The sequence below is a fragment of the Balaenoptera borealis genome (genome assembly GCF_965194805.1).
Source record: "Balaenoptera borealis genome assembly, chromosome: 15".
Classification (NCBI taxonomy): Eukaryota; Metazoa; Chordata; class Mammalia; order Artiodactyla; family Balaenopteridae; genus Balaenoptera; species Balaenoptera borealis.
Genome location: NC_138871.1, coordinates 66,345,701 through 66,369,735, shown reverse-complemented (window position 1 = coordinate 66,369,735; position 24,035 = coordinate 66,345,701). Strand labels below are relative to the sequence as shown.

Genomic DNA, 24,035 nt, shown 5'->3' with positions numbered 1-24,035 from the left:
TGGAAAAACATGACAAACACTACCTTAACCAAATGATCACGGTTAACAACACCAAAGTTAATACCATGTACTCCCAATATGATGAGGAAGTTATTTCACCTCTGCAGTATTCTTCCCCAAAACTCATAACCAGTCTAATAATGAGGGGAAAAAATCTGACAAACCCAAATTGAGTAACATTCTACAAAATCCTGACAGTATTCCTCAAAACTGTCAAAGACAAACTAAGACTCTATCACAGACCAGAGAAGACCAAAGATATGATGATATCTTTGCAATCATGATATCAATGCAATGTGGTATCTTGGATTACATAATAGAATAAAAAAATTTTTTTAAAAAAAGGATATTTGGGTAAAAACTGGTAAAATTGAAGTCTAGAGTTCAGTTAATAGTATCGACCAATTTCTGTTCTTAGTTTTAACAAATGTATCATGGTAATTTAAGATGTCACTATTAGGGGAAGCTGGGCAAGAGATATACAGAAACTCTGTATTACCTTTACAATTTTGCAGAAAATCTAAAATTATTCCAAAGTTAAAAGGTTATTAATAATAATAACAAACCAACACAAATAGCACAGAAACTGGGGGACAGCAGTAAACACATTGAGAGTAGAGACAAATATCAGCAGGCTCCTAACTAAACCCTGAGTGTCACCGGTTGTTTAAGAAAACAGGACATGGGAATTCCCTGTTGGCGCAGTGGTTAAGAATCCGCCTGCCAATGCAGGGGACATGGGTTCGAGCTCTGGTCCGGGAAGATCCCATATGCCACGGAGCAACTAAGCCCGTGCACCACGACTACTGAGCTTGCACTCTGGAGCCCATGAGCCACAACTACTGAGCCCGCATGCCACAACTACTGAAGCCCGTGCGCCAAGAGCCCGTGCTCCACCACAAGAGAAGCCACTGCAATGAGAAGCCCGCGCACTGCAACGAAGAGTAGCCCCCGCTCGCCGCAACTAGAGAAAGCCCGTGCACAGCAATGAAGACCCAACGCAGCAAAAAATAAATTAATTAATTTAAAATTTTTTTAAAGAAATAAATTAAAGAAATATACTTGTAAAGTAAGCACACTACAAAATGTAATGAAATACATAATTTAAGGCTAACTTTGTCATCATATATTTGGCAAGTTGGTGTCAGACAAATACCATAATAACCTAGTCAGATTGGTGATTCAATCACTCATAAAGCATTTAGTGAGCTCCTGCTCTGTGCCAGACACTTCTCTCGGTGCTAGAAATACAAAGATGATAGTGGTGATGTCACCTTCCACTCTGAACAGTAAAAACAAAACTGATAATGGTGATGTCATCTTCTACTTTGAGCAACCCAGTTTTCTTCCTAAAGACTCAAAACAGTGTGGTAAAAATGAAGACACTTGGGTCCCACTTATCAGCAAATCTAATTCAAAAGGTTTATGATAGTCCCTCACCACGCTTTTGAGAAACAGAGGTGAGGGAGGAAGTTTATCAAAACCACTTATGACTTATAAATTACATCTCCCCATTTCCCTCGAGCCACTGTAATTAGTAGAAGGAGTATGTAATATGGCATAGGGTGTACTGGGCCGTGTGTGTGTGTGTGTGTTCGTGTAGAGAGACATTAAGATTGATAACCACTACAATAAAGAGTTCTTGGCGGGGGGCGGGGTGGGGGGATTGTTAATTATAATTGCCAAGGAAGAAGTAAGAATTTCTACAAACCAGAGGTTCTCAAAGTAACATGCAGATTCCTGGGATCCCCAAGACCCTTTCAGAAGGTCCATCAGGTCAAAACCATTTTCAAAATACTAAAAACATTATTTGCTTCTTTCACTGCATTGGCACTCATTGCATTTCACTCATTGGCATCTACTGATGGCTCAAAAGTAACGGTAGGTAAAAACGCTGGTATCTTAGCAGTACCAGCACACTATACTAGTAGTCATTACATTCTTTGCCACTGCACACTCACCACACTCTACTTAAAAAAGGGAAAAAAAACCCAGTTTCATTCAAGAATGTCTTTGATGTAGCTGTAGTTATAAATTTAACACATTTTATAAAATCTCAACCCTTGAGTACACACTTTTTAATATTCTGTGTGTTGAAATGGGAAGTATAATGGTTGTCTCAGGCACTTACACGACTGCATTGCAAGCTGAACTAGCCACTTTTCTATAGAACATCATTTTTCTTGAAAGAATGACTGATAGACAAATGATGGTTACTTAATCTTGGGTATTTAGCAAATATTTCCTTGAAAGTCAACAGTGAGCCTAGGGACTTCCCTAGAGGTCCAGTGGTAAAGAATCCACCTTCCAATGCAGGGGATGCAGGTTCTATCCCTGGTCGGGGAACTAAGATCCCACATGCTGCAGGGCAACTAAGCCTGCGCGCCACAACTACTGAGGTCACATGCCACAAAACCACAGAGCCCAGGCACCCTGCAGCCCGCGCGCCACAACTAGAGAAGCCCACACGCAGCAACAAAGAACCCGTGCAGCGCAACAAAAAGATCCCGCGTGCCTCAACGAAGATCTTGTGTGCTGCAAGTAAGACCCGATGCAGCCAAAAAGATAAAGAAAATAAATAAATATTTTTTTAAAAAGAAAATCAACAGTGAGCCTATAACGTCTAGGAAAACAACTGTCAATCTCTATTGCTAACTACAAAATTCAAGCTTTGAGAAAATTAGAATTTTGCAAACTCATTTCTACCAGTGCGGACTTAAAAGCTTCCTACGTCAAAAAGACTTTTCTGATGAGAATGTGAAATTAACAAATGTAATTCTTTGACAATGAATAATGAAATGTGTACACATTCGGAAGATCTGCATAACCCGAGGAACAAATATTTTCCAGATGATTAATGCATGGGGTTAAGAAATCCTGCATGGATAAAAGAAACATTCAAAGTGGAGGACAGACCAACTGATCTTAATGAAAACTTCATTTCATTGCTATGATTTCAAATTCCACATTGCAATTAAATCTTTCCGAAACTGCCTTTAGGAGTACACCATCTTGATTTCATTGATAGCTTCACAGGTATATTAAAAATGTGTAACTTACTGTATGTCAACTATATGTCAATAAAAGTTTAAAAAGTAAGAAACTACCACTTGACTTTTCGTATGGCATCAAAGAAGAATATCCACAACTATCTGAAAGGTCTATTAAAATACTCTGCCCTTTTCTAATTACATATCTGTATGAGACCAGAATTTCCTCATATGCTTCAAGTAAAATAACATATCACAAGACAGTGAATACAGCTACAGATATGAGAATCCAGCTGTTTTCTATTAAGCTAGACATTAAATATATTTGCAAAAATGTTAATAAATGCCAATCTCCTTACACCTGAAACTAGCACAACACTGTAAATCAACTATAATTCAATTTTTAAAAAAAAGCTGGACTTCCCTGGCGGTCCAGTGGTTAAGACTCCACGCTTCCATTGCAGGCGGCACGGGTTCGATCCCTGGTCAGGGAACTAGGATCCTGCATGCCGCACAATGTGGCCTAAATAAATAAATAATTTTTGTAAAAGCTAATCTTTTATATATTCCCTGTTTTGGAAAATAAAGTTATTTTCATTAAAATTCTACTTATGGGGGGGAGGGATAAATTGGGAGATTGGGATTGACATATACACACTACTATATATAAAATAGATAACTAATAAGGACCTACTGTATAGCACAGGGAACTCTTCTCAATACTCTGTAATGACCTATCTGGGGAAAGAATCTTAAAAAAAAGAGTTGATACATGTATATGTATAACTGATTCACTTTGCTGTACAGCAGAAACTAACACAACACTGTAAATCAACTATACGCCAATAAAAAAATTTTTTAAATGCTGCTTATGTTATTAATATGGAATGGGTTTATTACTGTTACTTTAAATGAATTAAAAGTAAATACTTCTAACGTTTCTCAGCTTTAGTTTCTAATCTGATAGGTATTAATAGACATAATCCACATAAACAAAAGTTCTTTGAGGTTATCAGTAATTTTGAAAAGTATAAAGGAATTCTGAGACTGAAAACTTTGAAAACAACTGCTGGAGATCTGATGATACTTTATTTAGCTATTCACCTCTGGATAACCTTACTGAATGCATCATAACTATCTTCCTTTGAAGAACCAGAATAAACACTGAGAAAAAAAGGAGGTATCATAGGTAGAATAATAACTCTCTGTTGTAATATGAAAAGATCTTCAATTGTTAAATTTGTTAAGTACAAAAAGGCAAAGGATAAGACAAAATATGAGATATTGGCATTTATTACACTTCAGCTTCCATTTGCTGAAAAGAGGGAGAAAATGATGACGTGTCCATACGTGCTTGTATATGCATAAAGAAACACCAGGCACTCAAGAAACCGATAAAGGCAAATACCTATAAGGGAAGGGGAATATGGAATACACAGAAGAGTACAGGAATGAGACTTCTCAATGAATATCTTTAATTTTTAAAACATACAAATGTATTCAAAATTTTTTAATTTATAATTTAATTTAAACAACATAATCCTAAACCAATATTATGCCATAATTCAAATGTATTTTCAATTTTTATGTTGCTCTGATCTCAGAAAAACAAAAAATTTTACTCTATTTTTCAGCTCCGAGGCAAAACAGTATCACTAGCAACTAAATACTCATGCCAGAAGAATAAGTATCTCATTTCTAAAACACAAGAGGGAAATGTTTTTTTAAACCTATAAATAAATCCATCATCTGAAAAAAATAGTAATGAATAAAGTAATTATAAAGAAAATATTAGGAGTTCCCTGGTGGTCTAGTGGTTAGGATTTGGAGCTTTCACTGCCGTGGTCTGGTTTCAATCCCTGGTCGGGGAACTGAGATCCCGCAAGCCACACAATGCAGCAAAAGAAAGAAAAGAAAAGATTCAGGTAAAACCATGAAATCAGCAGTTATTTTAATTCTTTTATACTTAAAAGATGTCATTGACAGAATTAAAAGCAAAATTAGATACTGCACAAGAAAAAAATCAGTGAACCTGAATATAAAGCAAAAGAAATTATCCAAAAGGAAGCAGAGAGGAAAAAAAGGAAAAGAATAATTCTCAGTGAACTGTGGGACAATATTAAGATATCTAACATACTTTTTTTTATTTGGAGTCTAGAAAACAAAGGAAGTGAAAAAGAAAAATATCTGAGATGATAATGATGACTGCTTTTCCAAATTTGCTGCAAACTACAACCCACACATCTGAGAAACTTGACAAATTCCAAACAGGATTAAATTCAAAGAAAATTATTCAAAGGCACATGATAATAGACTAGCAGGAAAATGTTAATAATTTTTTAAAATCTTAAAGCAACTAGAGGAAAAAAGATACCCTATATTCAGAGGAACAAATATTTAAAAATCACAGAATTCTCAGAATCTGTGCGAGCCAAAATACAACAGAACATTTATAAAATGCTAAAAGAAGTAATGTCAACATACCCACTGAATTCAATACCTACCAAACTACCTTTCAAAAATGGAGTAAAAAAGCTACAGAAATCAAAACAGTATGGTAGTAGGAATTCCCTGGTGGTCCAGTGGTTAGGAACCTGTGCTTTCAAAAATAGGCAAAGGACCTGAAAACACACTTCTCCAAAGATGATATACAAATGGCCAATAAACACATGAAAAGGTGTTCAACATAATTAGTCATTAGAGAAATACAGATCAAAACCATAATGATACAAATTCACACTCATTAGGATGATCATCCAAAAATAGGAAAATAACAAGTGTTGTCAAGGCTGCGAAAAAAATGGAACCCCCAAGCATTGGTGGTAGGAATGTAAAATGGTGCAACTACTGTGGCAATCAGTTTGGTGGTTTCTCAAAAAGTGAAACACAGAATTACTATATGACCCAGCAATTATACTCTTAGATAGATATCCAAAAGAACGGAAAGCAAGACTCAAGCGGATACTTGTACACCAACATTCATAGCACTATTATTCACAAAAGTCAAAAGGTAGAAACAACCCAAATGTCTATCAACAGATAAATGAATAAACAAACTATGGTATATCATACAATGGATATTATTCAGCTTTAAAAAGGAATTCTGATACATGCTACAACATAAATGAACTCTGAAAACATGCTAAGTGAAATAAGCCAGACATAAAAGGACAAATATTGTATGAATCCACCTAAATGAGGTACCTAAGATAGGCGAAATCATAAAGAAAGGAGAAGAGTGGTTGCCAAAGCTGGAGGAAGGAGTCAGTGGGGAGTTAAGTGTTTAATGGATACAAAGTTTCAGTTGGAACAGATGAAAACATTCTAGAGATGGATGCTGGAGACGGTCATATTGGATTGGCCAAAAAGTTCATTCTGTAACATCTTACGGAAAAAACCCAAATGAACTTTTTGGCCACCCCAATAAATAATACAAATGTACTCATGCCAGAGAAGTGTACACTTAGAAATTGGTAAAACAGTAAATTTTGTTATATATATTCTACCACAATTTTTTTAAGTGTCTTTGTATAGCTGGGGCCTTGCCAGATAGTTTATGCTACAATGTGATTTATGGTGAACTCCTCTTTTTGTTCTCCTGCTACCCTGGGCCACACTGTATCAGTGTGACCTCTGCAGGAGAGAGGAGGGCTGGAGACTGAGTAGCTAAGGTCAGTCACAAGCTTGCTCCATGCCTACATGACCAGCCCCCAATAAAAACCCTGGATACCAAGGCCTAGCTGAGCTTCCCTGGTTGGCAATACTGCACACTTGTTGTCACGTGTCACTGAGAGGACAACTGGACTCTCACGCTTGGTCTCTCCTGCACTCCACTGTACTGTATGCACCTTTTCCTCATTTTAACCTGTATTCTTTCTCTGTAATAAACCCCGTCTGTAAGTATAACAGCTTTGATCCTTCTAACAAATCATCAAACCTGAAGGTGGTCTTGGTGACCCTGACACATATGGAAAAGAATATACCATATAAATATTAACCATGAGAAAGTTGGATTGGCTTCAATAATACAAAACAAGGAACACTTCAGAGCAAAAAAATATTACCAGATATAAAGAAGAACATACACTGTGATAGTCAATTCATCAACAAAATATAATCCCTAACAGGTATATCAAATAACAGAAATTCAAAAAACTTGAAACAACAAATCAACAAAACTGAAAGAAAAAATAGACAAATCCAGAATTACAGTTGGAAATTTCAACACTGCTCTCAGGAACTGACAGGAAAAAAAGGAAAATCAATAGGAATGTAGAGATTTAAATAACCCAATTTAACCTAATTAACATTTAGAGAGCAATCTACCCCACAACGACAGAAAACATACATTATTTTCAAACAGACACAGAACACTCACCAAGACAGACCATGTAATAAGCCATAAAACAAGTCTCTTGTTAGTTGTCTGGGCCCAAGGGAGAAAAACAGATGCAACATTTCCTAAACTTATTTGACCATAAACCCTTTCTGCAAAGGCATCTCCAGGGACTACTGTTTCTCAGAACACTTTGGGAAAACCTATCCCATTCATTCTCAACATCTCTCCCTAATTCTCCTCCTGGTTGTGACTAAGGAAATAAGGGAGTCAATAAATATACCTTTTCCTTGACTACCAATCCAGGATTAATCAGTGTTATGAAGTGCACACCAAAGTCCTAAGGCAGGAATAAGCTTGACATATTTGGGGAACAGCAAGGGGGCCAGAATGGCTGGAACAACATAAGGTAAAGGACAAGTGGTAGAAAATGAAATCAGAAAGTTAAGCAGAGGTCAAAGCATATAAAACCTTCTAAGCCTTGGCAAGGATTTTTAAGTGTGATTTTAAGTATGATAGGATTTTGAGAAAAGAATATTATCTTATTTACATTTTTAAAAGAGCTCTCAGGCTGCTGTGTAAAGAACAGAATGGAAACTAGGCAACCAGTTAGGAAGCTCTGGCAGCAGCATAAGAGATGGCTAAGACCAGAGTGGCTTAGACCAGATTAAATGTGTTTGTCAAAGAAAAAAGGCCCTGAAAAATCTACATAAATTGTGTTGAGATGCCTTAAAGCATTTTCCCTACTTGGCTCCCAGGACATCTCATCCTCTTCCTCATGAGAAGCTTAATCTATCTTCCTCACATGATATCCCTCACCTCTTCAACCTCTTCAAGTTGGAAATGTTCCAAGGGTCACTCACAAACCTCTTTTCTCTGGCTACTCTGATTCCTATGGTGATTTCATCCAGACACTTGGCTTTAAATGTTATCTACATAATGATAATTCCCAATTTTAAAGCTCCACCCTAGGCCTCTCCCCTAAACTCCAGACTCATGTATCCACTTAACTATATAGTAAACATCTCAAACTTAACAAACCAAAATTGAGCTCCTAACCTTCCCCCTCCAAACCTGTTTCTCTTAAGTCTTCCCTTTCTCAGATAATAGCAACTTCATTATTGCAATCTCAGGGATAAACCTTAAGAAATATCCATGACTCCTCTCTTTCTCTCACACTCCACTCCAAGTATATCAGCAAATCCTTTCGACTCTACCTTCAAAATATACCCAGTAATGAACCACTTCTTACCCACTTCCACAGCTATTACTCAATCCAAGCCATCAACTGTAACTTGGATTGCTACTTTCCTCTTAACTGTTGGTTCAGCCCTTGCCACTGCCTTCACCACTCCCCAACTACTCTGAACATGGCAGTCAAGTGGTTCTAGTAAGTCTAAACTATAATAGATCATGTCACCAACTGCTCAAAACTTTCCAATGGCTATCTCACTCAAGTAAAGGTCCTTACAATGGTCTTCCAGACCTAATGTCATCTGACCACAACACCTTTGTGCCTCTGCTCCAGCTATTTATTTTCCTCTTAACCTCATGTCGAACTACTCTGCCCCATGTCACTTCATTCCAGTTGCAATAACCTTCTTGCATTCCTCAAATACTCCAGGCCTGCTCTAGCCACAGGACCTTTAAACTTGCTGTACCCTCGACCTAAAACTATCTAGCCCCTAACCCCTAAAATTATCTAGAATGCAAGGCTTGTTCTTTCACCTACTTCAAGTCTTCACTCAAATGTCAGTTCAGTGACGTCTACCCTGTCCTTGCCATTTAAAATTTCTCCCATTCTTGGGGACTTCCCTGGTGGTCCAGTGGCTAAGACTCCGCACTCCCAATGCAGGGGGCCCGGGTTCGATCCCTGGTCAGGGAACTAGATCCCACATGCCACAACTAAGAGTTCGCATGCTGCAAATGAAGATCCCGTATGCTGCAACTGAAGATCCTGCATGCCGCAACGAAGGTCCCACATGCCACAACTAAGACCCGGTGCAGCCAAATAAATAATTAAACAAATAAATATTTTTTTAAATAAAAATAAATAAATTTCTCCCATTCTTTAACATTCCTTATGCACCAGCTCTGCTTTATTTGCTTTATAATTCTCCATAGCATTTTCCTCTAACATACTATGTGTTCTACTTACTTACTGTATTTATAGTCTGTCTCCCCCAACTAGAATATAAACTCTAGAGATTTTTGTCTGTTTTCATCTCCTGCTATGCACCTAGTCCCTAGAGCAGTACCTTTCACACAGAACTGAGTTTGTCCAATACTGAATGATTGAAAGTTAAATAAAGCCTCTGCAGAAGTGTCAAGTTTTGTTAGGCCCAATTCAAATCCTAGGACTCGAGTAATTAAAATATACTAATTCCTTTGTCTATTTATACCATATGAATAATATTCAGTATTCTTAAGTGCTTTTAGTTATGCTTTTATTATTTTATAATATATTTAACCTGACAATTAAAGAGGTGCTTACTGATTCCAAATAGTTCAACTTCTTACTTACTCTGGCATCACTATAAATAGAAGGAACACTAGGCTTCAGCTACAAGTCCTAGGTTCAAATTCTAGCTCTACCATTTACTAGTAGTATGACTCAGACAATTTAGCCTCCTTCAAGTCTTAGTTTCTCATCAATAAAACAGCAAGGTGGGGATGGATTAAAGACCTGCCTGCCTTACCTATCCTGCACCTAATCATAAGATTATTGTGAAAGTCAAAAATGTATGAGAAAATGCTTTATAAACCATAAATGATACATAAGTGTCAGTTAAATGTCTATATTGTAGTTTGGGAAAAACCTGAATGGAACAGAAAAGTTCAGTGTTTGGAGCAGCATATCTCATCATACCTCCCTGCCCCTAACATTTAACTCTAGTTTTGGAGTCAGACTGGCTCTTCTACTTACTTACTATACCTTAAGCAAGTTACTCAACCTCTCTGAGTCATTGTTTCCACATCCATAAATGGAGAAAATACCAACCTTGTAGCAGCCTTTTGAAGATTAGAGGTTGTATAGACATATATGTAATGTAACTACAGAATACACTTAACAAATGACATTTTTATTTGTTGTCTTGACCTTCTTTAAAATGGACAAAAACCCAAAAGCAGATAATATAAACTACACTATGGAGGTAGGGAAGATGATTTTTGACTTGGAAATTGCATGTGAAAGGATAAGAAGGAAAGTGAGAAAGAGGTAATCAAGCAATAATCTCAACAGTTTACCTATTAAATTTGTTCTTTCCTTCTTGCCTTTCTCCAAGGTTAAATAATAGGATGAGACGCAAAGATCATCATACAGAAAACCATATTTAGTAACCTAAAAAAGTTCATTTCAAAACTAAATATTATATAGTATTTTCTCTTCAAAGGAGAATATTTTTATCAGTTTTTTAATTTCTCACACACCAAGATATACTTTGACACTCTAGAACTCAAGGTATATGCCAAAAAAAAAAAGTTGTGGTTTTCCAATTATAGAACCCTGATATAATTTTATTAAATATATTTAGAAATATGACAGAAAGAATTAAAACAACTTAAAAAATAAAACTGCTATTAAGATATATATCATACAAACAGTTCAAGAATGCTTTATGAAATCATTAGATTTTGATATATTTCCTCACTTCTATGACACTAGTAATTATAAGGTGTAACAACCACTTTCCGGGGGGGGGAACCTCCCACATTAAATGTACACTTAAGATATAAAACATACCAATTTCAGAAAACATTAAAATGTGATATATCCCTCTGAGATGGTGAAAACATTCTATTTCTTGAGCTAGGGGATAGTTACACAGAGTATATTTGTGGATATTCATCAAAGTGTACACCCATTTTGTACACCCATTTATACTTTTTCTATATGTACATTTATTTCAAAATAAATTTATGTAATGTACCACAACCACACAGATACAGCTATCAACCAGGTGAATTATTGATCTTAGTATGAAAGGTGAAAAAATAAAGCTTTTAAAAGAAAACATAGGAAAGTTAACTTCATGACACTGAGGTAGATAGAGATTTCATAAATGGAAACAGAAGAACACTAACCAGCTGATAAACTGGACTTCTTTAAAATTAAGAACTTTGACTCACCAAGATACCAAGATCCTGAAAAAGCTACAGAGTAGACGATATCTGCAATACATATACCTAAAAAGACTATATCCAGAATATACAAAGAACCACAAATCAATATGAAAAAAGTAAATACTCTAGTATAAAAAGGGCTAAAGACTTAACAGACACTTCACAAAAGCAGAAGTCCAAATGACTAATAAACATGGGGCCCCTAATATGAAAAGGTGCTCAACTTCATTAGTCATCGGAAAATAAAATCAAAACTACAATGCAATACCACTACACACCCTTCAAGAAAAACTAAAAATAAAAAGACTGGCAATACCAAGTGTTGGCAAACATGTGGAACAACTGGAATTCTCTCATATACTTCTGGTGGGAGTATAAGTTTGTAAAACCACTTGGCAAAACTTCAGCAAAATCTACTAAAAATGAACATACCATAGCCATAACCATGACCTAATAATTCCACTTAAGGTACATACCCAACAAAAATGCATGTATACATTCATCAGGAAAAAGAATACAAAAATGTTCAAAGCAGCAAAACTGTAAATAACAAAAATGTCCATCAACAGTAGAATGGATAAACTGTGGTTTATTCACAGAATAGAACACAACAACAAGAATAAACAAACCACAGTATAACATGGATTAATCTCATAAATGTAATGTTGAGCAAAAGAAGCTCAAACAAGTTATACTATATGATTTCACTTATACAGAGTTCAAAAACAGACAAAACTTTTCTATGGTGTTAGAATACAAGGAATACAGTGTGAGTTGGGAATTCCACTACTGATGTTTATTGAGCTGGGTGCTAATTACAATGACATGCCTATTTTGTGAAACTTCATCTAGCTGTACACTTTTCTATATGTATGTCATACTTCTTTAAAAATCTTACATTAAATAAGGTCCCCAACTAGTGAATCATGATTTCTAATCTTTTCCTACCACCAAGATTCTTCACCTATACTATGCTCAGAGACTTAACTAGCAATGGTCCTATATCACCAGCAATGTTCTTAGGGATTTAAATGTCAGTATCTCTGTCCATATCTACTATATGCTAAGCCCTTTAATGTTCACTTGTTCAGATACTTATTAAATATCTATTATGTACAAAACCTGTGCTTGCTGAGAACTTGGGGTACAAAAAAATTAGTAAGACATAGTCCCTGTCTTCTAGGAGCTCATAATCTTATAGAAGACCACATACACAGATAACAAGGTAAATATATAGAGATACACACAGGATATTATGGGAACACAAAGGAACATCAGAAACAGCCAGGGGGAGTTAAGGCATCAGGGTAGGCTTCTAGGAGGTGTTAACACCTGAGTCCTTAAAAGATGAGAAGGAGTTATCCTGGCAAAGTGCATTCCAACACAGGAAACAGCTTGAATAAAAACACAGTGATAAGAAACAGCATAGTGTATTTAAAGAAACAATGAACAGCTGCTAGACGGTTGCTGAAGCGTAGTAAAAGGGAGAACTGGGATGGGGTTGGGGGAAGTGGCCAAAGAGATAGGAAGATGCCAAGTCATGAAGAGACTTAGACCTTATCCAACAGGAAAGATGGGTCAGTGAGATTTATGCAAAGAAATTATGTGGTCAGATAGATTATTCAGGGAGCAATGCAGAGGACGGACTTAAAGGGAATAAAGTTGGCAGAAAGAAGGACGGTTAGGAGGCAGTTATAACTGTCCAGACAGAAGATGATAAGGGCTGAAATAATGAAATGAAAGATATAGCAAATCCGGAAAAAATACAGAGTACAGACACATTATGCTGCTGATCTAGAGACCACATTTTGAGAACCACAAATATACACTATGGGTTGACAATTTTTTTCTGTAAAGGCCCAAATAAATAGTAAATATTTTAGGCTTTACAGGCCACATACAGACTCTATTTCACTTCTTGGTTCTTGTTTGTTTTTTAAACCCTTTAAAAATTAAAAACCGGGCTTCCCTGGTGGCGCAGTGGTTAAGAATCCGCCTGCCAATGCAGGGGACACGGGTTCGAGCCCTGGTCTGGGAAGATCTCACGTGCCATGGAGCAACTAAGTCCGTGTGCCACAACTACTGAAGCCTGTGCGCCTGGAGCCCATGCTCCGCAACAAGAGAAGCCACCGCAATGAGAGGCCCGCTCGCCGCAACTAGGGAAAGCCCACTCGCAGCAGCGAAGACCCAACACAGCCAAAAATAAAATAAATAAAATAAATAAATTTTTTTTAAAAATTAAAAACCATTCTTTGTTAGTGGACTTTACCACCAAAAAAAAAAAAAAAAAAAAAAAAAGGCCACAGGCTGGATTTGGACTGCAGACGTAATGAGTTTGCTGATCCCTGCTGTATACCCATAAAGAAGCAAGGATTAACCTTCCTATGAGATTAATTTTCCTAAAATGCTACTTGCATATCAGTCCCCTACTCAGAAACTTCTGCACTGGTCCTGATTACCTACTGCATAAGTTAAATCCCTATGATGCATAGAATTCACAGGCATCTACACTCTAGCTCCAACCAGGCTCGTGAACTACACCCCGTGAGAACCTTCCATTCTTATTAAATTGGCCTACTTACATTTACCTGCCTCTGTATCTTTGTGGTGTTCCCCAATGTACTTTCTCCCTTTTCAAATCTACTCAAATACCCTTCCTTCAAAGCATAATTCAAATCCTTTGAAGTGATTCCACCCTCGTCCAAACTCCTAAAAGCACTACCTCAATTTATCTGATATTTATTTTCTGTCTTGAGTTACTACACTTCAGATTACCTTCTTGGAGGGCAGGGAATACTTGATACTTTTATCAATGGATCTAGCATATAACAAGGGGTAAATAAAAATGAAGGTGTGTATGTAGATATATAACACATATATGTATACACACACTTTTTTTTTTCTGAACTAGCTATATAACTGAAGCAAATGTTATTTCACCATTTTATCAGTAATTGAGCACTTTAATTCTATGGACACAATCTGAATGCTGTAGAATTACAGAATGACAATCCAAAAGCACATCTGTCTCTCTCCTACTACATGTTTTTAGGCCTAGTTTAAGGGAAGAATAATAATACAAGTAAAATTTTTCCAATGGTCAAAGTTATCAATCTAGATACAGTGGGGTCTAGAAGTCACTAGATCAAGTCAAAATTTACTTACGTATATTTTTATTCATTTTTAAAATATGAAATCAGCTTTTATAACTAAATTGCCTTTTATTTTCTTTTAAATTTGGCAGTGATGCATGGCTTGCGGGATCTCATTTCCCTGACCAGGGATTTGAACCCGCGCCCTCAGCAGTGAAAGCACAGAGCCCTAACCACTGGACCGCCAGAGAATTCCCCTAAATTGCTTTAAATTCACCCTAATTATTATTCAAGTTTAAAAGTCTCTCTCTCTCTCTCTCTCACACACACACACACACACACACACACACACACACACACACGCCACACATGGTCTGAATTTTTTAACAATAAGGTTCTCCATGACAATTCACATTACCAAAATTGCATTACTGATTTCATTCAGAATTTAGGGAAATAAGAATATATTTTAAAATTTTAAGAAAGTTGTCCATTTTAGTTCACTACTGATAAATAGTTTTAATCACAGAATGTTTTCAGCTGGATTAAAGAATTCTTATACTTGAGATTACTGAAGAAGTCTTTTCAAGTCTGAAGTGTGAACTATGCCTAATTCTACTATGCAAAGAATGTTCAAGAATCTATAAAAATTCCTACAGAATCATCTGGCCATATTTTCAGTGCAAAAGTTTAAAACATTTTTGAAAGGTATAGAAAACAAAATAAATTAACCAAAAAATGGCCATGAAAATGAAAACTGTGACTTTTTAACTCTTCAAAACACATTGAAGAAAAAGTTTAGTGACTCACAACCCTGAAAAGATTATTCACTGATAAATTTAAAAGTAATAATGCATTGATTAGAGGACAAAACCAGGAGCCAGAGACTCCCATTCCTGTTCTGCCACTGGTTTCTACAGAATCTTGGGCATATCCCCATAAGCCGAACAAGAAAGGCTTAACTGACATGCTAAGGTTGTGAGAACTGATGAAATGTTTATGAAGCACTTTGGAACCATGAGGGAAGCCACTATAACCATTAAAAGTCATCTGCTTAATGCAAAACTATAGCTACCTGTTAGGCTTGCAAATCCTTTGTGTCTTCTTAACACAGCAAATCTTCAGTGAGTCAGTAAAGTGCATGTATTTAATGAGCGAGCTTAGCAACCTCAGAGAAATGAATTTTCTTCCAAATCTTTGTTTTCTCACAAACCATGTCTCTATCCAACCCAACTATTTGCAAAGGGAAACATGATCCGACCCACACTAAAGATTTGGGTCTAGGTATTGATAAGCCAATACCAAATGACTGAAAATTCAGGAATCACAGTGGAATTTTGTCAACTTACCAGAAATGTGACTCCTGAAAATAATCCCATAAAACAGTCGTTCTAACAAGAGCTTTATTAAAGGGAAAGTCCCTACACTCTCTGACCTAAAGAGCTCTAAAGTATTTTTGGACAGTGTCGATAGACTAAACTCGCTCAAAACCTGACCCAACGCGTTAGGTAGTCCCAGCACCTGCTTGGTGTTAAGCGACTGGAGACTGGGGAGGCTGCTCAGGAAAAAGTGCTGATGCCATCTCCAGCTGCCCCTTTCGTGAATGACAGTAACAATGAAAACACTGACAAAAGAGCTAGGAGGCCACCCCAAGCCTCTGCTTAGCAATACTTCTACCCTACCCCCAACAGACAGAGCAGCAAACCCCAGAAAGGGGCCTCCTCTCACAGACCTAACATGCCCAGACCCTGCCTCTGGTCTGGCAATGTCAAAAAGTACTACCCTTCACTCCTCTCAAGACGGCTGAGCACCTGAAAGGTGAGGGGGAAATGCGGCCTCTCGTTCTGAACTGCCAAGGGGAGCGGGAGAAGACTGCCTGGCAGGAGGCGGGCGAGCAGAGCCCGTGTGCACCCCGGGAGGCTAAGAACTCCCCGGGTCGCGGGCGCCGCTCGGAGCGTCGTGGGGAGGAGAGGCGAAGAGAGGAGACGGGAGGGGAGGGGACGGGAGGGGAGGGGAGGGGACGGGAGGGGAGGGGAAAGGAGGAAGGCGCGTCCCTCCCGCGGCGGGAGGGCGGAGGGTCGCTCGGCTCCGCACGGAGGAAGCAGGGCTCGGGCGCAGGGCGAACCGTCCCCGCGGGGGGTGGCTGCGGCCGGCCGCCCGCTTCCCGGGAGCCGGAGGAGGCGACAAGTAGGCTCGGTCGGGGAGCGCATTCTTTCCTCGAGCCTGGTCCTGAGGGAGGGCGCAGGCTGCCGAGGCGGCAACTCTCCTTCTCGCCCAACTCCCGGCAGAGCGTGAGGGCGGCCGACCCCGGGCTGACCGGCGGGATGCCGCGCGGGTGGGAAGGCGGCGAGGCCAGCCTCCGGCCCGCTCCCTCCCCACGCGGTCCGCGGCCGGCGGCCGTCAGCGACCTCGTCCCTCCCGCCGCCGCGCGGGGCCGGGCCGCCGACCTCGGCCGGCCGGGCGCGGGGCCAGGCAGCGGCGGCGGAAGGGCCGGCCGGCCGGCCTGGGGCCCTACCTGAGGCTGTGTACCAGCTCCCGGCGTGACTGGCTTCCCGGCAGACCACTCGGTTGGACATCTTGGTGCCTGTGCCGCCTATGGTGCACGAGGATGAATGAGGAGGCGGCGGCGGCGGCGGCAGGAGCGGCTCCGCGAGGGGACGAGACACCGCGGGCCCAGCCCAGGAGGAGGCGGCAGCGGGGAGGGGATCAGCCCGGCCCAGGAGGAGGAGGAAGAGGAGGAGGCGGCGGCCCGGGAGGAGGAGGAGATGGCAGCCGGGGCGGTGGCGGCGGCGGCGGCGGCAACAATCACCACAAACTCGGGCGGCCGCCGGAAGACGGGGCCCGCGGCGGCCTCACCGAAGCCCGGAAAGCCCTGGCCCCGGCCCTCGGAGTCGCCGCTGCTCCCCAGCCGGGGCTGGTTCCGCCGAGCCACCCCCACGGCCCCCTCCCCTCCCGGTCGGCCTCCCGGAGCCACCGCCGGTGACCCCACCCCCGTGACTCCGCGCCCGCCCCCTCCCCCCACCCCCCGCGGGACTCCCCGCACCCACCCCCACCCCCGGCGGGGCCCTCCTGCCCGCCCGGCTGCCGGCCCGCCGGCCCCGCCCCGCTCCTCCTCCGGCCGCGCGGCGAGGCTAACGGCGGACACCGGACAGGCCACACGGCATCTGGGGTCGGGCGGCCCCGCGGGGAGGCAGCGGCGGCTGCAGCTCCGCGCACACAAAAGCCCAGGGCCGGGGCCTGAACCGGGGAAGGCAGACCCGGAGAAGAGCCAACGCTTCCTTACTCGCCACTCTAACGGGTCCTGCCCACTGAGCATGCCCAGCAGCCTCTGCCAGGCCCGGCGAGGAATCTCGACGTGCGCGGTCCGCTCTCCGGGGTTTAGCGGCAGCAGAGGCTGGGAGGGGGAGGGCGCGGGGAGTAGGACGCAGCCGCAGGGCAAGCCCCCTCCCCCAACCAACTTCCTTAAACGCAGAGCACCCAGCGCAAGACGGTGCGGCTTTCCACGTGGAAAGTTCCCTGTCTTCCCCGCCACACACAGGACTCCTTAGTGGATGCTCACCCCCAAGGTTTCACTACTAGGCACGCAAGTCTGTGGCCACGATGGGAAGTTCATTTGTAGAAGCAGGCATGTGGTAGTGTGCCTGTGGTCCTGCAAATGCTACTTTTTGCTTCACCGGGCCACTCTTACCGTCTAATGTGGCTCTGACACTGTAAACAGTTATCCTGTTTCAAGTTATATTTATGTAATTGCATGTCTTAACTCCGTAACTAGACTACAGTGTGATATAGCTAGCCTCAGTTATTCTCATCTATAAAATGGGTATAACAATACTCAAGGTGTGTCCCTAGGATTATGAGTTAATAAATGTAAAGAGCCTGATAGAGTAGTCATACAACAAACATTATTTCCAACCCTCCATTATCTTTTAAATCCCACGTGTCAGGAACAAAGAATTACGTTAAAATTATACAAGAATCACAGCAAAGTAGAATATCTTGGACCTCCAAGGAAATGTTATGGAGTAGACCATTCCAAAACTGGGAAGAGAGTAAGAGAAAGTTGCATAACTTCAATGAAAGACTTGGAGTTAAAATAATAAAAATTGTTATATCTGAATTTCACACTAAACAGATCCCTGGTAGAGTCCAAAACAAACGACTGACTGCTTAATTTTCAAGTTTTCCTAGTGTCATATAATAGATTTTTTTTTCAGGTACTACATAGTTTCTACCCCTCCTCTCACCTTTTCAATTTTAAGGCTCAAGGATCTTGCATGAGATCCCAGTCCTGGTCAATTACTGGAACACTTCTGACTTTCACACCTTTTTATACACTGTTTTTAAGCTGGAAAAAAAAAAAATCTCCACTCTGTATAGTTCTTTACTCAATTTTTAACCCTCTCACTTCACCACTAACCTGCCCAAATATTAAGGTATTACACAGAAAAAAAAAAAAAAAAGGACATGCCAAGTAGTCTATTTAGGGATAACAGAAAAAGGAGGGCTGGAGCTGATTCCCTGGTACTCTTCCTGAGGTAGCAAAACTCAGTGATACCTGATGAAATGGTAAACTTTTCATTGTAAATTTCAAGAAAAGTAAATAGTTGATATGGTTGATACGGTGTAAGAATGTTGATTGCTCTGTCATCAGCTGTGTGATTATGGATATCTAGTAATTTAACCTTTTCAACGCTCAGTTTTCTCATCTGTCAAATGCAAACAGCAGTCATATGTAACTCACAGGCTTGCTGTGAGAATCATTAAGTATCATGAAAACAACTTATAAGCTGTTCTTTATAAATGTTTTATCATTATCCTCTGCTCCTAGCAACAATCCTAGGTCTCATTCCAAACTAGTAATGTAACCTAAAATTAAGCTTCCTCCCTACTAAAATGCTCAGTTGGAGGCTTCTTTCCCCAAAGGATTTTTCTTACTGATCAAACTCAGCAAAACCACAATGCCAAGCAAAGTGAAAGGTTAGAGGATCTTCTATTATTTCTAGAATGCTCTTAACATAGCCCATCATTACTCCTCCTGTCCATTTTATTCTGGCTACCTTATTCAAGGATGTACTCTTGAAAGAAATGTTGAAACTACTCACTTACCCACATCCCCTAAATTAAGGAAGATCCATATAATGCAAAATACTTCATATCCTAGAAGAAGCCTGTTTGGCAATACTATACAATTCCCATGTTATTATTAACAATTTCCAGGGACTTCGCCGGTGGTCCAATGGTTAAGACTCCGTGCTTCCACTGAAGGGGGCGTGGGTTCAATCCCTCGTGAGGGAACTAAGATCCCACATGCCACGTGGTGTGGCCAAAAAGAAAAAAAAAAAATCCATTATATCCACCAGGGATTTGGGTTTGACGCTCCATAAACATCATCCAAAGTTAAGGGCAAGGAGGAAATCTTCGTTAACAGAGAGTGCTTATGAAGCACAGACTTCAACAAATAAGGCACCCAGAGCCCAACATTAATAACACATCTTCTGAAATAGCATGTTGGATAGTCACTGCATCAGTCTGTACTAGCAAACGACTAGAAACAACCACAGTGTCTGTCAATGAGACTTGTTAAATTAGGGTATACCCATACATATGCACCCATTAAAAAGAATAAGGTGGTGCTATATACTGGTATGGAAAGAGCTCCCCCTCCCCAAAAAATGCAAAAGGCAAATTGCAGAACAATGTGTAAAGTATGCTACCATTTGTGTAAAAGCAAGTACTTATATTCTCACACACTTGCATATACATGGCATACTTCTAGAAGGAAACAAACTGGTAACGGTCAATGTACATCTTTGTATATCTTTTTGAATTTTGTGCCATATACATATACTACCTATACCCCAAAATAATTATTTATTAAATAATTTATTAGGCTTGATTTTGGGAGCCTATATGGCAATATTAAATTGCCCATTTTTAGATTTTACTTATACAAAACTGACACCTCGAGGAGCCTGCTAATTACTAAAAGCCCTTTGTCAGAAAAATATTCTAGAATGATACCACAGGGTTTTGAAAAACTCAAGGTTGAGAGAAGGGAGTTTAGCATAAGGATGCTCTTTTAATTTCAATTAACACTGGTACTCTAACCTAGTATCAGTTGACTTTGCTCTTTTCTTCTTTAGAAACCAAACTTAATAAGTAACATTTATTAAACACTTACTATGCACCTGACACTAGGCTAAGTACTTTACATAGTTAATGATTCTTACAAGATGAAAACTTGTTCATTTCCAATTTTTTGGAGTAAATTTTGTACATAGAGCTTTTTCCAAATTTATTGTTAATATTACTTAGGATTCCCAGAAATTAAACAACTGAGTCAAAAGATTTGAAGTTTTTTTAAAGGCTGACAAGAGTTTTCTTAAAAAGAAAATTCTTATTCATTACTGATTGCCCCCTTTAGCTCTGGTGACATATTTTCCTCTATTATATTACTTTCCTTCTTTAAATCCAGAGATTTTAAACAACTGGATTCTCAGTGATAGCCATTTACACCTTCCATCTTTTGTCCCTTGTTGCTACAGTTAGACAATATGTATCAGGCCTCCAATTTGTTACTGCCTTTTTGGAATCCAGTCCAGGAAAATACCTGGCTACAATATTTTATGCTGTCCCTACAGCCATTCTATCATGTTGCTAATGGGAAGTTACCAATCTTAAAATCTCCTATACCTTCTCCTAAACAAAGAGATTTAAACAAAGGTTCAATATTCTCCCCATAGCTTCATCAGAATTAGGTAAACAGTTTCCTTCTATCCAAACAATTTTTCTGTTCTTTTCCTTTTTTTTTTTTTTTTTTTGGCCACGGCTTGTGGGATCTTAGGTCCCTGACCAGGGATTGAACCCATGCCCTCGGAAGTGAAAGCGTGAAGTCCTAACCACTGGACCTCCAGGGAATTCCCTATTTTTCTGTTTTTTCAATTCAAGGTCTCTATATCCTCTAGGAATCTATTCCTGATTTACTCTATTGGTCCTCCCATTTATCCACATTTTTCAAGAATTCACTCTACAGGATACAGTACCTTTTACTCTATTACTGTATACGTTTATTAAACATTATCTTCCTGACTAAGCAGTCAAAGGGTAGGAATTGTTTCTATAGTATAATTGTCAGCTACACATGAAATACCTCATCAAAGTATAGTAGAAGCTTTCTTAACTGATTTCTATTTAACCAACTTACTGGACGAAGTGATGCTGTCCATCCCCATAGTAAAATACACTGAACCATGCCCACCACAAGCTGCATTCTTGAAGACAGTAGACTACACTTTTTAGGAAACTCACACTGTTGCACTCTTCTCCCAGGTTTGTGTGCATAACTAACAAGGGTCAATCATGTTCTCCAACCTATTTATACGAGATGTACAAAGTACTGCCATTACATAATTTAATAAAATATTACATAAACCAACGAAACACAAACACATAATGCAAAAGGTGTTAGTACAAAAATTAGGTGGAATGCTTTGGACTCAATAAAAACAACTGTCAAATTAGAGGCAGATAAGATGACTGAAGGCTGGAGAAAAAAAATCATGAAAAAGTGTATCATTATACACTTAATGCCTTAAGAATTAAGATCTTAAATGTCTAAGATCTTACTCTACTTTCAAAAAATCTGAAACTGAAATTTGTAAACCATACATTATAGAAGTGGTTTGTGGAAGGAAGATACAGAATTCCAATCAAAGAACCCATACTCAGAGCAAAGGCTGACATCAAAATATTACCAAGTTAATATAGATTAATATTTTCTAAGTTTTTAAAAAAACTGTTCATAGTGTCATTTATGTTTCCTTACTATGACTCCTATTTTTCATCTACCAGCTAGATAAGAGGGCTTCTACTGTATATACATAAGGGCAGACTGATTTTTCCCCCCAAAGAAAATTTTTAAGCACATCTGAGAGCATTAGAGCAGAGAGTACTATAGCATTAAGGGCAGGGAGGTAATATAGCATTAAGCTGGGTATGAATCCCTGCCCCAAACTTACTTCCCCTGTAACCTTAAGCAAGTTAACCGAATCTCACTTTCCTCCTCTAACTAAAAGTGAGGTATTAAATTAAACCTACCTCACAGGGTTTTGAGGTTAAATGACAATTCATGTAAAGTATTTAGCATGGTGCCTGGCATATGGTAAGTGCTAAGTAGGATGTGCACTGCCAGCAAAAGACATGCCTATTCTCAGCCCTTACAGAGAAAAAGTATTGATTTTAAGATTAATTTAAGCCCTATCTTGAAGATAATTCATTAGAACACTGGAAGCCATGCAGCATTAGGCAGAGTACTGAATTACTTCTAAGTGGTCATTAACCAAAGGTGGTATCAGAATGCCTTAGAATTTTTGTCAAATTCAGAAGTCCAGGCTCTATCCCAGTTGAATCAGTCTCTCCAGGGTCCAGGTATGCATCAATATATAGATGTATAATAGAGATATATAACACAGAGAGATATAATTTATATTTATATTTTTAATATATTTTTATATATATTTATATATGAAAAGTTCCACAAGTGGCTCTGATGTGAATCGCTAATGAAGAACTGTTAAGAAGATAAAATTATTGATGCTTTAATAAAAGACTACCCAGTTAGTACTTACTCGAATATTAAAATATCATTAAAAGACATAGACAGATTAACTTATGAGTTAGTCAAATCACCAAAATAAATTTAATGAAATTAATAGTTGCAAAAACTACTACATAAGCATAAATATTGACAGCTCAATATTTCCAGGTTTTTCCTATTCAAACCTATAGATCTGCAGATGTATATCAAAACCATCATATCACCTCCCCAAAAGTGTCACTCCTACTGAAATGTTTTTCCTATATTAAAGAGAACTATAAGACACACCTCGTCAGCATTAAATTTCTAACTTTGCCTTCACATGTTTAGCTTGGAGACATGTCTTTAATATATGCTTCCAAAGCAGGGTTTCTCAGCCTTAGCTCTACTAACATTTTGAGCTGGATGATTCTTGGAGATGGGTGGGGCACCCAGGCTGTCCTGTGCATCATTAAGATATTTAGCAGCATCCCTGGCCATTACCCACTAGATGCCAGTAGGATCCCACCTTACTCCAGTTGTGACAACCAAAATGCTTCTGGACATCGCCAAATGTCCCTTGGGGAAAGGGGGGGACAAAATCACTCCCAGCTGAGAAACCACTGCTCCACCGAATGTTTATCCTTCCTGGCTCTCTTCAATTTTCTCTTTTCTGAGCTAGTGCATTATCTCAATTTCTTCATACAGGACAAAGTAAGCAGACCCAAAAAAAGGACTAGCTGGTGTGTTTTATTGCAAAAAGAAGCAATATGTTAACTAGCACAAGTATTTCTCACTTAGCTATCAGCAGCACATTGGTAGAACTGGGTTTGAATGCCCGTTCAAGCACTTACCAGCAGTGTGGTCTTGAGCAAGTCGCTTAACCTCTCCAAATCTGTTTCCTCATCTGCAAAATG

At 39.4% G+C, this 24,035-nt stretch overlaps 1 protein-coding gene across 3 annotated transcripts in view; it reads right to left on the bottom strand.

Annotated features, from left to right (window-relative positions):
- Positions 1–17,394, bottom strand: part of MEMO1 (mediator of cell motility 1) — a 127,938-nt gene extending 110,544 nt beyond the window's left edge. Inside the window, exon 1 of one of the 3 annotated variants that reach the window (XM_082356811.1) lies at positions 17,059–17,394. In XM_082356811.1, coding sequence (XP_082212937.1) covers positions 17,059–17,119 — 61 coding nt within the window. In that variant the 5' untranslated portion in view covers positions 17,120–17,394. The remainder of the gene's footprint in view (positions 1–17,058) is intronic. The other 2 variants (XM_082356818.1, XM_082356815.1) reach the window with 2 other exon arrangements.
- Positions 17,395–24,035: the final 6,641 nt, after the last annotated feature.